Source organism: Pelodiscus sinensis, chromosome 4 (genome assembly GCF_049634645.1).
Source record: "Pelodiscus sinensis isolate JC-2024 chromosome 4, ASM4963464v1, whole genome shotgun sequence".
NCBI lineage: Eukaryota > Metazoa > Chordata > Testudines > Trionychidae > Pelodiscus > Pelodiscus sinensis.
This window is the reverse complement of record NC_134714.1, coordinates 28092858-28110032: the sequence shown is the minus strand read 5'-3', so window position 1 is coordinate 28110032 and position 17175 is coordinate 28092858. Positions and strand designations below refer to the sequence as shown.

Here is a 17175-nt window from a genome sequence, read left to right as displayed (position 1 = left end):
GGGAATTTACAACCCTAATGAGATGTACTGCAACTGCATTTTTTGAAGTTACTGCAAAACTACCAAGTGTCCTCCATTTCCACAAGCCAGAATGACATTACTGAACTAACCATGACAATTACAGGGCGAAGACCATGTCACTAACCCTCACCACCACTGCTTGAAAGATACATTTCCCATGGAGATCAATGGGGCTGGGGTATTTTATATGTAAAGCTACTGAGAAATGTATATGCCAATACCATGATGGCAATGCCTATATTATGTAAATAATACCTAATAATAATTGTCAAATGAGACTACTTCCCAACCTGCTTACAAAGCATCTGATCCAATTTAAACTTTAAGCTTGGACTGGGCCCAAAGCAAGGCATTGATATTACTGAAGAAGACCCAGTTAACATTTAAAAATATAAGGGACAAGCCATGAAAACCCTCTCTGCAGAGAGACGATACATCCTGCCTCATGTGTTATCTTAACATGTTGTTTAAATAATCAACAGCTTGGATGAGGAAGACTCACAAAGAGTCTGTCCATCGTCCACACTGGAGTGACACAGTGATTTCATCGCCCTGGTAACAGACCAGATCTCTCTGTGTGCTTTTGTGGAACAGCAGGGAGCCTGGGGCAGTCTCTCAAGGGGCGAGGCAGCGGGTGCCTCTAGTTCAGTGGTTCTCAATCTTTTTGGCCCGTATACCACCTGGCTCAATGTAAGCCTTTCCACGGATCGCTAATTGCTAACAGAAACTCACCGTTAATTACATAATTATGCCTAAGCCATTTTGCTAGTGGCGCAGCTGGGGAGAACCATTTAAATTATTAAACAGATTAAGCGTTTTAACTTTCTCATGTTAGTATATCAAACTTCATTTTAAATAAATTAAAATATTAATTTATGTCCAACACAAAAGGTTTCAATGTTTTCTTTATGGTAGGGATAGGGAAACTTTTTTGGGTTGGGGGCCACAGACTGACAAAAATCAGTTGGGGACTACACAAGTGAGAAGCAAAATAACTCCTCTGAAAAACCCAACCCCCACAGATATGGCCCCAACTGAGACACCTCATTCCTCTGGCACTCCAGACCCATAGAGCAAGGGGAAGGGACAGGGAGAACTGATGTTCATGGCTTCCCATAGGCCGCATTTACTTTTCTGGGGTTCTGGAGTTAGTGGATTTTATGGACCCCTTAGGCCCTGAGGCAGGGACAAAAATGAGGGGTTCAGTGTGTGGGACAGGAATGGGGTACAGGATCTGGGAGGGAGGTGGGGAAGGGGGAGAGGTTGTGAGGTCTCGGTGGGAGGTAGGGTGCAGAAGCAGGCTGGATGCAGGGTGTCTGGCCAGATGGAGGGAGCAGGAGCAGGTTAGGGGTAGTTGTCTGACCAGAAGGGAGGGTGTCTGGCCTGGAGGGAGGGTGCAGGAGCAAGAGAGGATGTTGGTGCAATCTGGGGGTGCTCCTGGCGAGGGGAATGAAAGGAATTGGGGTGCATGGGTCTGGGCATAGGGAGGAGTACCTAGCTATATGCCCCTTTGCAGCCTGGAAAAGAGCACTGCCATTCCCCCAGCGGGGTGGGGATGGGGAGGGAGCTCAGCTCCCTCCCCCACAGTGGGGCACCCACACACCAAGTCCAGTTTCCTGCTCGGAGGCCCGGCGGAGGGGAGGGGGGGCGGAAGCCCCGACCCTGCTAGACCGGCTTTGTGTGCTGCCGTTCCCCGACCCTGCCAGACCGGCTTTGTGTGCTGCCGTTCCCCCATCGGAGTGGGGAGGGGCGGGGAAAGAGAGAGTGACAGTGCACTGAGCGCATCTGCGCAGCCTGAACGTGCCTCATGGGGCTGGCAGCACCTCAGCTAGGGTCTGTGTAGCCCCCACCGGGGCGCAGGTGGCAGCTCGGAAGTACCAAAGTCCAGGAGCAGCTCTTCAGTGCCTTTTGCCTCAGATTTGCTTGGTGTCCCCCTCCTCTCACGGCAGCAGTGGTGGTGGCTGCTGTAAGATAGGGGCCCCATGTGACAGAGTCAGTCTCATATAGAGAGGGGGGGGCCACGTGGCGCATGTTGGTGGGGCAGGGTACGGTATGGGTGGCGCACTGGAATGCGGGGAACTCTGGAAGCTGTCCCAGCTGCCTGCCATCAAAGCGCCAAGGCAGGGAGCCGCCTACGTACTCTGTGGGGAGAGGGAGGAGGAAGAGTGTTGCTGCTGCGCCATGCTAGGGGATGAGTCTCTGTGAACTCTGGCAGCTGCGGGAAGGGAAATAAACAGCGGTGCCCTGAGCCATTTCTAGCTTGCTGCTTCCCCTGAAGGGATTTTCAGGACATTCTGCTATTAGGGCTTCCAGGTGTCCAGGTTTGAACCGGAAAGTCCGGTATTTGAGGTTTCTGTCTCCTGTTTCCAGAGCCCCACTGCAACCAACCCCACCAGAACCTCCCCCAGTGCCAGCCCCCAATATTAGCCTCATCCCCAAAGCCTCCCAGTGCCAGCCCTGTCCCCATAGTCCCCCCACTACTAGTTCAGCCTCCAGAACCCCCCAGCTCTAGCCCCACCCCCCTCACCTAGCCCTGTGCTGCTGCCCACGTGGCAGCGGCTATGGGGGCTGCGGCTGGGGTACACTGCCCAGAGTCTCCCCTCCTGCCACAGCTGTTGGGAGAGGTGTGTCCTGCCCTGCCTCTCAGCCAACAAGTACTGAGCAGGGGCAGTTCACTGCACCATGTGAGGGCTGCACAGAGCTGCTCCATGTGGCATACTCTTCCACGGCCAGGAGGAGACCCTGCGCCTGACCAGAACTGGTTCGCTGAGAGGTGTGGCAGCATACGCCTTTCCCAACAGCCATAGTGAGAGCGGCATACCCCAGCCCTGAATCCCAAAGCCGCCACAGCCCGACAGCCAGAGGTCAGGCTGCAGCCCAGCGGTTGGGAAGCAGTGCACTGTGGGATGCTTACCCGTATTGTTTTGCTCTGTGGACAGGAAGCTAGCAGTGTGGCCAGGAAACGTCCACAATAGGAGGCAGAAAAATCAATTTGACAGGTTTTCATTTTTGCCAACTTTTGCATGTTGGCAGCACTTTTGTGGCCAAACCTTCCCAGTGTAGTCTAATATAGTGTGAAGTGGCATACAAACCCCACACTGGGAAACACTGCGTTAATCATAGAACAGAATCATACAACACTAGAACTGGAAGAAAAAACAGGACTATGTAGCACTTTAAAGACTAACAAGATGGTTTAATAGGTAATGAGCTTTCGTGGGCCAGACCCACTTCCTCAGATCAAATAGCGGAAGAAAATTGTCACAACCATATATACCAAAGGATACAATTAAAAAAATGAACACATTTGTCCTTTTCATATGTGTTCATTTTTTTAATTGTATCCTTTGGTATATATGGTTGTGACAATTTTCTTCCGCTATTTGATCTGAGGAAGTGGGTCTGGCCCACGAAAGCTCATTACCTATTATACCATCTTGTTAGTCTTTAAAGTGCTACATAGTCCTGTTTTTTGTTTCAGCTAGACCAGACTAACACGGCTACATTTCTATCACTAGAACTGGAAGGGACCTCGAGAGATCATTGAGTCCAGTCCCCGGCCCTCACGACAGGACCAAGAACTGTCTAGATCAGGATTTCCCAACCTATGGGTCGGGACCCAAATATGGGTCGCCATTACATTTCAAAAGGGTCGCCAAGTGTCTCCCCAGGTGGCTCTGCCCCCCACCGCCATTTTTGAATTGCCTTGGATTGCCAAGTCTTCCTGAATTGTCAAAATGGGTCTCCATCGGGAAAAGGTTGGGAACCGCAGGTCTAGATCATCCCTGACAGGTGTCTGTCTAGCCTGCTCTTAAATATCTCCAGTGATGGAGATTCCACAACCTCCTTAGACAATTTATTCCAGTGTTTAACCACCCTGAGAAGCAGGAAGTTTTTCCTGATGTCCAACCTAAACCGCCCTTGCTGCAATTTAAGCCCATTGCTTCTTGTCCTATCCTCAGAGGCCAGGGAGAACAATTTTTCTCCCTCCTCCTTATAACACCCTTTTAGACACTTGAAAACTGCTATAATGTCCCTTCTCTTTTCTAAACTAAACAAGCCAAATTCCTTCAGTCTTCCCTTATAGCTCCTGTGTTCTGGACCTTTAATCATTTTTTGTGGGCTCCTTGTCACACTTGTGAAAGGCGTCAGACTTGAAGGGAGGATTTTAGAAGGGTAAAATGCAGCACAGCTGGTGACAGAGCAGACTTTGTGTGAATGCCTCAGATCAGTGCAGACCAACAGCTGTGCCCTGACAGAAGGGAAGACCCTCTGCTGATCTACTTTTAGAGGGATTGTTCTTCCATATTAGCCTATGAGCCTTGCTGGGACCACAGCTTAACAGTTGAAGAGCAAACCTTACACTTGTGGGACAATCCATTTGTGCTCATCCTTCTTGTGTTCCTTGTAACCCTGAAAGGAGCAGCCAGCCCAGAGCTTAGCCAGAAGGGCGAGCCTTTCACAACTGGACAGGCATGGTGGAACACTCAAGTGTCTCAGTACAAAGGCCCAGCATCAGATCTAGGAGTGCTCTGGGAAGGATGCAGTGAAACTACTTTCAAACTACTGCCCCTATAATGATGAATGGTACAGAAGGGGTACATAGGAACAGCCAGTTTTTTCAGTGTAGGAACACTGAATGAAACTGAAAGGCAATGAATTTAAGGGATAAAAGGGGACACTAGTTTTTAAACACAAAAGGCATAATTCATTATCCACAAGATCTGAGGACAAGTGATTAACTGGATTACAGAAAGTATTATTTATGCACATAGGTAATGTGCAGTCACAGTCCCAATAAAAGGAGAGCTTTAAACCCACTAATAGGCAGGGTTTGGGAAGAATATTGCCCAACAGATAGATTATTCCCTCAGGGTATGTCTACACTACATTGTTATTTTGAAATATCTTATTTTGAAATAGTTAATTCAAAATAGCTTATTTCGAAATAACAACATATCTACATACAAAATGCCTTTCAAAATAGCATTTTGCTATTTTGAAATAGCGCGTCCACGCCGAGTGGACACTGAATTGCATTGAAGGCCGGCCAGAACCAGGTTCAGCAGAGCATCAGGTCAGAGGTTTATTTGTGTAGCTGCTGCCTGAGGCTATATGAGGCTTTTGCTTAAAGGGACCCCCAATATGGGCAGCTGGTTCTCAGCTTTCCCTGCTTGCTTGCCTACCTCCATGAGGGACAGCAATTCATTTGTGTCTCTGTGTGCTCTGGTTGCCCTCACTTGGGACACCACAGCACTCTGCAACATGGAGCCGGAGCTGCCCCTGGGCACTCTGGTGCTTCTCATGGACGTGTTACTGTGAGCCTGGCTGCACTTTCTGCAGGCTGCCATCCAGGAGGTCCATTGGGGGGCTATCAGTATCCAGGAGGCCCTGCATGAGAGCTTCCACCCTGAGGAGTACTAAGAGCCTCCCTAGTCTGCCCCACTGAGGGCTTGTGCTTCGTTCCTCCCCCACATTGTTACATTTACCCTCCCTAACCCCCCTTCCTGATGTCAAATAAAATACACGTATTTTCATGAACACAAACTCTCTTTATTTAACAAAACTGGGCGGGGGGGGGGGAGTGAAACTGGTGAGACTGGAGAAAGGAGGTGGGAGAGGGGAGGAAGATGGTGGGAGAGGGGATGGGGAAACCTGGGAGGAGAGAGGTGGAAGGGGGAAGCAAGGGGAAGAAGGGGGAGGGGAAGCTCAGGGCTCAGGGTTGGGGGTCTTGCCGGACCAACTTGATTTTCATGCGAACCTGTTCCTGCATTTGCATGTGGCCTTTGGTGACTAGGCTGGCAGCTATCCTGACATAGATGGTGTGTTCCTCTGTCTAGTGCGGAGATCATAGATGTTGGGGGCATCCCCCTCAACCCTAAGTAAGGTCCACCCTGGACCAGGAAGGAGCCCACCTTCTTCAGGCTCTGGCAGGCTCCTGGGAGCCGGCAGACTGCTCCTGCGGAGCGCTGGTTGCCAGTGGCTTGCTGGCTCATGTTTTGGGGCCACTGGGTCAGGGGCAGTGACTGCTGGCTCTGGGTCGGCAGGCTTGGAGCTGGCACAGGCACTGTGGCCAGAGTCAACCCCTTTAAGGGCTCCGGGGAAGGAGGGGTGGCAGAGAAGTGTTCTTGTTTGAGGCTGGAGTGGCCACCAGGGCACCCTGGGAAGGCTGGAGGCCCCCTATTTCAAAATATGTATCTACACAGCACTTATTTTGAATTCGCTATTTCAAATTTGGCATTATTCCTCGTAGAATGAGGTTTACCAAATTCAAAATAAGTGCTCCACTATTTCAAATGTATTTTGGAAATGCAGTTTGGCTGTGTAGAAGCTAGTAAAGTTAATTCGAAATAACTGTTATTTCGAATTAACTTTGATGTGTAGACATACCCTCACTGTCCATCCCTGGGATTCTAGTACCCTTCTCAATAGGGCCAGATTTTGCCCAGTGTTTCTCAAAACCCAAAATAGTGGTAACCTAACTGTCTCTTACCAGGCAGTATCAGAAATAAATCAATGGGGGAGCACAGCTCATCCATCTGATAAATAAATTGATATGAACCAGGACTGCTTTAACTTGAAACTGTTTTTAAAAAATTAGATCTGAAATGTGCAAGTGCAAACATACACACACACTGTTGCAGTAAGGCTAGAGCATTTCAAAACAAGTGTATTTACTTACAGTTAAGAAATGGTTTTGAGGAATCAGTGACCAGCCTCCCAATGGGCACTGCCTTCTAGCTAGCTGTTGGGGAGCTTTGCTGTCAAACTGTTGTCCAAAGAAAGCTTCCTCACACTGCTCCAAAGCACATTCTTTCACCTACTCTTTTATAACTAATTTCAAACAAACCACATAACCTACAGTAACACCTTGTGGATCACAATTCTCCTAATTTCCGCAAAACTACTTATTATCTCATATCAAAACATAACAATGTTCTGAGGCACTTAAAACACAGATTGCTTTTCACTCACTCTCTTCCATACTTGTTAACTTTCTGCCCCATCCACCCATTCTGATTAAAAACTGCAAGTATGAAACTGTCTGACCTTGCCTCATAAAGGCCTAAGATTTTTCCTAGCTATGTGATGTTTGGTTTTCAGCTGGCAGTGGCCAAACATACAAAGCTGTTGATTGTGGCATTATCAAATTCTGGGGTAACACTGTCAGAAAGAGTACATAAGATAAGATGGAATAGTGGCCCCATCTGGTAGCAACATTTCCTGTACTGCGTTAGGTGGTTGCAACCCCCAGTCTTGTAACTGCAAGAAGCAACTAAATTTCCACTTTAGCATGCCCAAGTGAGTGAGTGCCGAGGGCAGCAGCTATGATCTCTGTTGGTAAATAAGGATGGCTGCTAGTCTTCCAAATACATGAATGGATGCACCTAATCTCCCAGCAGGCTGCACTCCCTCCCTTCCACATACATATTCTATTCCCTTTTCTTATGGGAGCAATAAGTGGTTTGCAAAAGATGACGCTGGAGAGAATGCTGAAAAGATCCTACTGAAATGGAACCAACCTTACAAATCGTGAGCCTATTTTCAGGCCCTATTCCACCCATGATTATCTCCTAATGGCAGCCTATCCATGACTCCTCGCAGTCTCTGCAGTGCCAATGCTACTGGTGAATGTGTCTCTCAAAAAGAATATCAGTCTTTCCCTACCTCAGTCTCTCTCAGCCTGGCTTCCAAGTCAGACCGAGGTCCCTTGGTGTTGTCATTAATCCGCAATCTTTCCTGGATGGCTTTCATCCAGGCTTCTGCATTCTCCAGGCTCGCATCAAATTCATCCTGGGGCTGCTGAGTCATTGCATTAGAGGAAACTGAAAGGACAAAGAGACAAGGAATTAAAAACAAACAATTATCTTCTCAGGAAAATCTCTCACAGTCTTAAAGAACAAGGAAGACAGGAATATGACTTTATTGATCTCTTTTGATTAACAGAATCAAAATCCCCAATTCACAGTAGTCCTAACTCTCTATGTGAGGCTCAACAGAAGTAGGTATGAAATAAAAGCTCAAAACCAAGAGCTTCTAAAATGAAAGTATACAAGGGAATAAGATGAAGTTGGTGACAGCCTTTTAAGCTTTGTGATTTGGGCTGAAATTCAAAAGGATAAGTTACCACATTTATTTGAAAGCCAAATTAGGTTAATTTGGTGCTTATGTAAAGTACCAGACTGGCCACCCTGGACACTAATGTCCTCTGTACTTTCACAAAAAAAGCATAGCACAGGCAGAGAGACTATAACTCATCCATCAACATGCCTCTCTCTAAGCTCCATTAGAGGTCAGCTTTACAAGGTACCGAGCACCTACCCTGACCTCACTAAGAACTAGAGTGTGCTTAACGTTAAATATGAAATTGTCTCAAAGAAGTTTGCCAGAACAAGGTAAGATGCTCAACAGCTTTCAGTTAATCCACTCTGAAACTTTTAAGGAGGCCAGCAGTCAGCGCAAGCAATGGTGATGGTTTTAGGATACGGACACCATACCTGTATGAAGCAGCTGACACAAATTACTGGTCAGTCATCAGATAAAACCATCTTTCAGTGACTATGCACTTGGGTGGATTGGAACCAAGGACTTACAGATAAAAAAGCTCTGCAAACCTGATCCAAGTGAACAATATAAAGAGACTACAGGTTGGACCTCCCTGGTCTGGCACCCTCAGGACCTGACTGGTCACAAATGAGGGATTTTTCCAGACCAAGGGGGGGAGGGCCATTTCAGGGACCCCCCCCATGACACCCCTCTCCCTGCTTCCTGTCTCTCCCTGCAGCCCACCTAAGCCACATGCCAGCTCCCAGCCCCTTCCCAACCGAGTGCTGGCTCCTGGTGCTCTCCCGCAGCCCTGCTGAGCTGCATGCCCCCTCCAACAGGCCAGCTGAGCCGCACACTAGCTCTCTGCCCCCCCCATTGCAGCCCAGCTGAGCCACCAACCGGCTCCTGGGCCCCCACCCCTCTGCAGCATGCCGGGATTCTCTGGTCCTGGAACTTCCAAGGTGATGCCAGACCACGGATGTTGCCGGATCAGAGAATCCCGGATTTTAGAGGTGCAACCTGTATTGGAGTTCACTGGGCTTTGGATCAAGCTATACACCCACTGCCAATGTCTGCAAGTCAATTTTTCCTTAATGAAAATGCCACACCTTTTTGTGAATGTCTTTCTTTAAGGGGCCAGAGACAGTTACTGAAACCTCATTTTTGCCACTGTTACTCTGACCAAGTAGTACTTTTCTCCGGAAGCGTTCCTGTTGATTTCCAAAGGGCAGCCCATGCACTCTGGTACAGGATGAACCTCTGTAAGCCGGGACTCCCTGGTCTGGGAACATCCATGATCCGGCAGGTCCATGGATGTTTGAGGACCAGAGTCGTGGTGGAGGGCGGGTGGCTGGGTTCTCTGAAGCTGGGCTGCCTGGTTCCCCACAGCTGGGCTACCAGGCACAACCCACCTGGGCTCCCCCGGAGGGGTCAGGAGCCCTGCATGCCAAAGTGGAGCTGCCCCGGAGGGGCCAAGAGCCCAGTGTGCAGGGAGCTGGGCTGACCAGCATAGCAGGGAAGGGGGTGGGAGGACCAGCAGGGCAGCGAGGCAGGTGGCACAGGGGAGCCAGCCAGGAGGCTGGCAGTCAGTCCAGGGCTAGGGGACCGATAGCAGGAGGGCCCGATATGACCTCCCCTGGTCTGGCAAAATCCCTTATCCAGGACTGATCAGGTCCCGAGGGTTCAGGAGGACCAGGAAGGTTCAACCTCTACTATGCAACATGAGCAAGGGGAAGCAAAGTATGGCCCTTGGGGAATCCAGCCCAGGGTTACTGATAACATCTTAACATTGGAAGTCATCCTGAGCATTACCACTGGGGGAGGAGGGCAAGTGACCTGTGTATGTCCCCACCCACTACTTCTCTCTACCTCCCAGCTTTTCACTATCCTGTTGTGGTCCTCAAGGTGTGGTGGGAGGGCATGGACATTCTCACACACTTCACAGCTGCAGGATCACCTGATTCAGGGGCCAAATGCGCTTTCCTCTGTGTCCATGGAAGGAGCTTATGATGAAGGGAGGCTTCATCCTAGGCAAGAGAGCACTACTGCTACTAGCCTCCACAGAGGGTTCTCTTGGTGGAGGGCACAGGCCAGGGCTTCGTAAGAGCCCACAATGGCAAAGGCTGCCAGAGGAGATACTGACTTATTCAATTTCCAAGCCAGCCCGAACCCCATACATACTTGGTAGTTGTGGCAGCTAGGTCCACAATGAAACAGAGGACGTGGGCGAGTTGGGCTGCTACACTCTCATGCCTACTGGGCCTTGTTTGATATGCTTACCTAACTAGCAGACAAGGTTCACATAAGGACGGGGTGTACCGCTGCTCAGTGGAGGCGGCGGAAGGGTTGTGCGTGGGAAGGATTTGGCTTGCCTAGCAAGCCTCTAGGAAAGGAAATGGGTAGTCCTAGGTTGCACAAACCCTCCTATGATAGAATCAGAGTGAACTCATTCTCAAGGTGCAGGCCAAATGAGAAACCTGGCTTGGAGAATCAAACCTAATTTTCATAGAAACGGTTTAAGAAATATTAGGAAGCAACGCTGAGCAACAAATGGTCCTAGCTCACCAATGTTCTGCAAGCTATCCAAAGCACCTGGACACACATGAAGGAGGACATTTGGGCTCCAGTGATGACGGAGACACTCTCATGTTGCTCTGTATAGCTTAGTTGAGGGAAGAGCCAGAGGCACAGTTCTATAGACACTTTGGTTTGGTGAGGCTGGAATAGCCCCCCATCTGAGACCTAGAGACGTGACTTTTGGAACAATTTTTATATAAAGATTCTAATTTATTTGTGTATTAATTTATAAAATACATTGACTATTGAGAAACCTGCAACAGCATATGTGAGTAATAATTAATCATAAGGAATCAAGGTGTTACTAACAAGTGCTGAACAAAGCAGTCACGCCTGGAAGGATAGTAAAGGCAAAGGAGAGGAGAATATTCCAAGGCACTGAGAGGCAGACAGTCTATCTGGCTAACACAGGCCAGCTCCTCAAATGTATCCAGGGGTTATAAAAGCATTGACAGCTGAGTTTGAGCATTATGGTAAGTGCACAATCTTAGAGCGGTGTCAAAACTAGATTCATTTAGATGATCCACTTTTCCCATTCCTACTTTGCCCCTCCCCACAGCTCTGAGCTCATCACTTCCCCCGCCCCCAAAACCAGTTTATGGCATCCAGTTTAACTATCTTTCAAAAAGTTTTAACAGCCCTTATCGGTTATTGTGAGGTTTAATTAATTAGTATTTTTAAAGCACTACTGAGATCCTTCAAAGTTACTCTTCAAATGCAGTGTATTTTTGGCAATATTATCATTATGTTTCCCAATGCACATTCTTTCTCCTTGCAAAGCCATTCTGCTTTTTCTAACAACACATTTTTCGCAATCAATCCTTTTCTTAAACATACTTTTAAAGCAAACATTTAGAGTGCACTCACTTTTAAATGGTTCAGTATGTCTTGAATTCCTGTGTTCATGTACTGCTTGACTCACTTCCAGAACCAAGCTCTTTAACAAATAAAAAATTGGAGGAAAGAAAAGTGTTCCAGGAAATTTAAATCACTTGCCATTAAGGACAGTATTTTCCAATTATTGAAATACTTCAAGCTTTTTATAACTCTTTCCATTTGGAAAAGATCAGGGTTCTGGATTTGCACATGCAAAATGTTTTTAAAACAGAGCAGTGTGTCAAATTTTATACAAATGCACGAGTGTGGAAGTGACTGTGGTTCTGGGAATTGTTTTGTACTTGGGTTCTGGGGGCAATTTAATTGCTGCTCAGATGCCCTGGATATTGTTAGAAGAAAAAGAGAAAGAAAGAGAGAGAGACACAGAGTGTGTTAGTTGTATAGGAGCACAAGTATTTCGAAGTGGAGATGGAATTAGCATATACTACTGTGGAAGCAAAGCTTCAATCCCCATAATTCCAAATCTGAGAGTTTTTGGCATGCTAGTAAATTTACAGCTCCAAATCATGGTACTATTAGCACATACAGTTCTAGACTAGATTACTTCAGTGGGGCCGTGTCCACACTCAGGGGTTCTTTCGAAAAAAGTACCCTTTTTTCGAAAGAACTTCCCCTGCATCCAGACTCAAGCCGCGTTCTTTCGAAATTATTTCGAAAGAACGCGGCTTTTCTTTCGATGGCGGTAAACCTCGTTTCACGAGGAAGAACGCCTTCCTTCGAAAGTTCCTCTTTCGAAGGAAGGCGTTCTTCAATGTAAAGAGGCCGTCTTCGAAAGAGAGCATCCAGACTCGCTGGGTGCTCTCTTTCGAAAAAGCGGATTTCCTCTATCGAAAGATCCGCCTGCAGTCTAGACGCGCTCTTTCGAAAGAGCCTCTTTCGAAAGATGCTTTCGAAAGAGGCTCTTTCGAAAGAAGCCTGCAGTCTAGACACAGCCTGGGACTCACACTCACAGCAAAACTAAACTTGGTTCAGTTTGAGTAGATGGAAACCTCTTGAGATTATAGTCATCATTAGTTGTATTGCAAGCAATTGTTTAACCATTTGTTGGGTTTCAAGACATTAACACTTGAACATATCTCAAGACAGTTTTTTTCCTGTATAATTTGTGATGAATGTTTATGACCATCAAGAATTGTTTGTCCAAAGTAAGGTACTTAAGAATAAACATTCCAGATGTTCTTGGAAGAATCACTTCTATTTCCTGTTTGAAGTTAATAACTATAGCCAAGTGATTGTCATACAGGTGGCAGGGTGTAGATCATTGACTTGCAAAACAGCCATTTCCTTTCCTCTCCACAACAATATCCACTCACAAGGGAAACCCACAGCTACTTTACAAGCCCAACTGCCACCTACTGAGTGCCACTGAATATCAAAATGATAACAGTTTGTTGGATCTGTTCACCAATTCATAGTGAAGCTAATTCTTTCCAGCACACAGAAAGGTCAATGCTAGAAAATACGGTCATCTTAACTACATTGGCCAAGGGTTTGAAAAAGCCACACCTTGAGCAACAGAGTTAAGCTAACCAAAGCCTTCATGTGTAGACAGTGCTAGGTCAATGGAAGAATTGTTCAATTAACGTAGTAACTGCCTCTCACGATAGAGGTTTATCTAACTGATGGGAGTATCCCTCCTGTCATCATAGAGAGCAGCTATACTCAAGTACTGCAGCTGTGCTGCTGTCATGTTTTAAAAGTAGACACGTCCCTAAACTCCACTGGGAATAAAATATATATTTAATTAATAAAACTGGTACGTTTCACTTGGAAAAGAAATGACAAAGGTGGGTGACATGACAGAGGTCTATAAAATCATTACTAGCATGGAGAAAGTAGATAAAGGAAGTGTTATTTACTCATCCTCATAACACAAAAACTAGGGAGTCACCAGATGAAATAAATAGGCATCAATTTAAAAACAAACAAACAGAAGTATTTCTTCACACAATACACATTCAGTTTGCGCAACTCTTTGCCAGAGGATGCTATTAGCCAGGATGGGCAGGGGTGGTGTCTCTGTTTTGCCGGAAGCTGGGAATAAATCACTTGATGATGACTTGTTCTGTTCATTCCCTCTGGGGCATCTAGCACTGGCCACTATTAGAAGACAGGATACTGGGCTAGATGGACCTTTGCTCTGAAACAGTATACCCATTCTTATACACATTCCCTCACTTTATAAATCTACTTTTACACTCTCATAATTGCCAGTTATAAGAAGACGTTGGCAGAAGTAAGGACCAATAATTCTCCTCTGAAAGGAAGCTGGACTTGTAAGTAAATCAGAGCTGAGTTCTGGGGTTACTCCTCTTTTCACTTGCGGGGTGACAACCAGCAGAACTAGATTGAAGTTTCTAAAATTTTGACATTTTAAATCTTCAAAATTTCAAAGTTTTTAATTTTGAGGGGGAAAAAGATGCTTTTCTTTTTAATTGCAAAATCTCCCACTCCTCTTTATTCTGCCACGTCACTCTAGCAGACATTATCCTGCTGTAATTCAACCAGATCAGTAAAATGCCTGGGTAATTAAGGGCACTTTTAATTTGATTTATGACCAGTGAAACACTCGATAATATTTTTCTTATTTACATGTCCCCATCATCATAGGATCCAAGTCCCTCATATCTCTAATGTAATTAATTTCACAACATCCTTGAGAGGCAAGGCAGTACTATCATCTCCATTCAACAGATGGTGAATTTATTATAATATCTTCAGAAGGGTAGCCAAGTTAGACTGTAACTGGAAAAACTTAAAAAACAACAAATAATCTAGCAGCACCTTAAAGACAAACAAAACATGTAGATGGTATCGTGAGCTTTCGTGGGCACAACCCACTTCTTCAGATGGACTCATTCATCTGAAGAAGTGGGTTGTGTCCACGAAAGTTCATGATACCATCTACGTGTTTTGGTATAATATGTACTACAAACAGCCGCTAGGGGGAGCAGGCAGATAGTCAAATAACGAATCATTTGGCTATTCCAGGTGGTGGTGGGTTCATTACTGAAAACTGCTGGAAGTGTGGGTCTGTGGAACTATTGCAAAATTATATACTTGTTGCCTGAATAAACAGACAGTCAACACTCAAAGAAGCTGGAATGCATATAACTTACGACACAACAGTAGGGGGCACAGAAAGGCAAGGTGGCTTGCCCAAGTCACGCAAGAAGTCTATAGCAGGGCAGGGAGTTGACTACAGATCTCCTAAGTCCTAGACTAGTGCTCTCATCCCTGAACCATCCTTTCTCTAACAGGCTAGTAGGGAATCCTCAGAACTAAGCGAATCTTCTCCTTCTGCAGTTGCCAGTAAAAGTAGCCTACCTTCAACCTTCAGATTGTGAACTTGGTACCCCTCCTGGTGAAACAGTCCAGACTAGATTTCCAATTTCTGCTCAGCTCCCTAAATAAGAGGGACACCATCAGTCAGCCAGAGGAAAAGCATGGCAAGCCAAGAATACGAGAATCACAGCCCTGTGGCTGGGATTTATATAATTAATTAAAATTTCACCTGTCTGCTAAAGATTGGGGTGCTGACAATGCATGGTACTGACAATATTGATCAATAATGTTCTATAGTGAGTAGGTCTTAGCTGGGACAAACTTCAGGAACAATTTTTAGCAAATAATGTATTGATAAATTTCGCCCCTTTCGATGGTCACACCTTGCACGGGACCAATCTATGATTTTCTCACATATATTTTTTTATTCAAAATTATTTTGCCAAATAAATTCTGCAATTTATTCTTGCTTGGCAGATTACTCTAACAGTTCATTGGGATCACCCAATACTCCAGGTGTACTGGATAGTTTTAATTAGACCCAAAGGTAAATATAGTAATCATGGTTTCTGCCCTGCCTCAATGAGAATAACTTTTACAATTAATTTATTACTATTTATTATTTGTATTACAGTAAGAACTAGCACTCCAGGATCCTACTGTGCTAAGCACTGTACAAACAGAACAAATTACACAGCATCCAACAATGAGCCTGGATGCTTTAGGGAAGAAGCACAATAAAATCCCTGCATTGAGGAGCCTACAGTTTAAGTGCCAGATCAGGTGGAACAAAGCAGCAAATCAAAGCTTGTTTAAGTATTAGAAATGTGAACCTATAACCATATAAATGGTTAATCTATAATCCAGGGTTTATGGGTTAACGTTCACAGGTATGGTAGCCAGCTGAACGTGGGCGGTACCCAGCTCTCCTCCAGCGGGCTGCAGGTGCATGTAACTGCTTGCACAATTACTTGCATTTTAACATCCCTAATGAGCAATGGGAATGAGAAATGATGGAGAGTGGAAGGGGCAACAAGGCTTACACAGACACAGATTACTTTGAATGTGTCCCGAGGATTCTAATATACACCTCACCGCTCGTCTTCCTCATTTGGAGTAGGGATATAAAATCTCATTTAATCAGTTAACCAGTTAAACATTTTATTTAACCAGTTAACCGCTTAAATGGGGGTGAAGGCCCGCTCGTGGCATGATAGGCTGTACTAGATGGAGTGCTCCCACTTGTGGTGCAGGCTGCTCTGGCCAGGCTGGGCCCACCGCAGGTAGGGGCTGCTTTGGCTGGACTGGAGCACTACTGCCCTCTAGCCTGCTGGTTAACTAACCGGTAAGCACCACCTGGTAAAGATGATGCTTACCAGTTAACCATTCACCTTCCTAATTTGGAGCCAGAACCACTCATCAGTAAAAGGAGCCAGACATTTTACAATCTAGAAATATGTCTGAGGCCACCAAATTTAGATCCTTTTCAGACCAAAATGTTCTCAAAGTCTGAGTGTTTAGAACTGGGGGGTGGAGGAGGAGGGGGTTTGCTTCAGACACATCTTTGAAAAGAATTGAGTTTGAAATGTAGATGCTAAATGCTTCAATCGGACTGGTGATGGGGAACACTTAGCACACAACTCTGAAATCAATGATCCTTGTAGGTAACCCTCAAGTACATATTTACAAATACTAAATGAATGTTCAGAACTTATATGCCAGACTTGATCCTTAATAGGATACCAATGCCCTTCTCCCCCCCTCCCCCCGCCCCGCAAAAGAGGAGAAAAAGGTATTTGTCTCCATTTTTGCAAATCTTAAAACACCCCTTATCTTCATGGAAATGAAACAGGCAAAAATTGCTATTGTTATGTTTTTAATTATTTTCACATTAAAATTAAAAATAGGTCTCCGGGAATGGCTGTCCCATGGAAAAGGGAGTTTGCAAACACAGCCCTATTCTAAACACTGCATTCAATGCTTAAAATAATCATGTGATCTCTAGAGGATCAAAGCTCATGATAATAAATATGTGAACATGCTTTTATTTATACCACACAGTGACGGTTTCTTATGAATAGCCTATAATTGCTCCAGGGCCTAAAACGTTGGAACCCTTAAAAAAGCATGCTCTAAAGTAAGTAAAGTTGCATCTACATAATCTAATCATTCGGACATTATTCATAACAATATCTGTGTCGAGCTGATGCCAGGGCTGTCTGTGGCAAAAGTGGCATCGATTTGTGTTCAAACAAATCTAGAGTTAGCTAAAGCTTGCAGACATCCCAGATCTTGTATATTATTGAAGCTGACAAGCAACCTTATCCACAAGCTCTCTCTTCAGAAACT

At 45.7% G+C, this 17175-nt stretch overlaps 1 protein-coding gene across 7 annotated transcripts in view; it reads right to left on the bottom strand.

Moving 5' to 3' along the window:
* The window catches only part of SYNE3 (spectrin repeat containing nuclear envelope family member 3), an 84985-nt gene that overhangs the window by 47774 nt on the left and 20036 nt on the right, over nt 1-17175 (bottom strand). For 4 of the 7 annotated variants that reach the window (XM_075926635.1, XM_075926636.1, XM_075926630.1 and 1 more), the window contains exon 2: nt 7690-7847. In XM_075926635.1, coding sequence (XP_075782750.1) covers nt 7690-7833 — 144 coding nt within the window. In that variant the 5' untranslated portion in view covers nt 7834-7847. Of the gene's footprint in view, nt 1-7689; nt 7848-14868; nt 14948-17175 lie in introns of all 7 variants that reach the window. The other 3 variants (XM_075926633.1, XM_075926632.1, XM_075926634.1) reach the window with 1 other exon arrangement.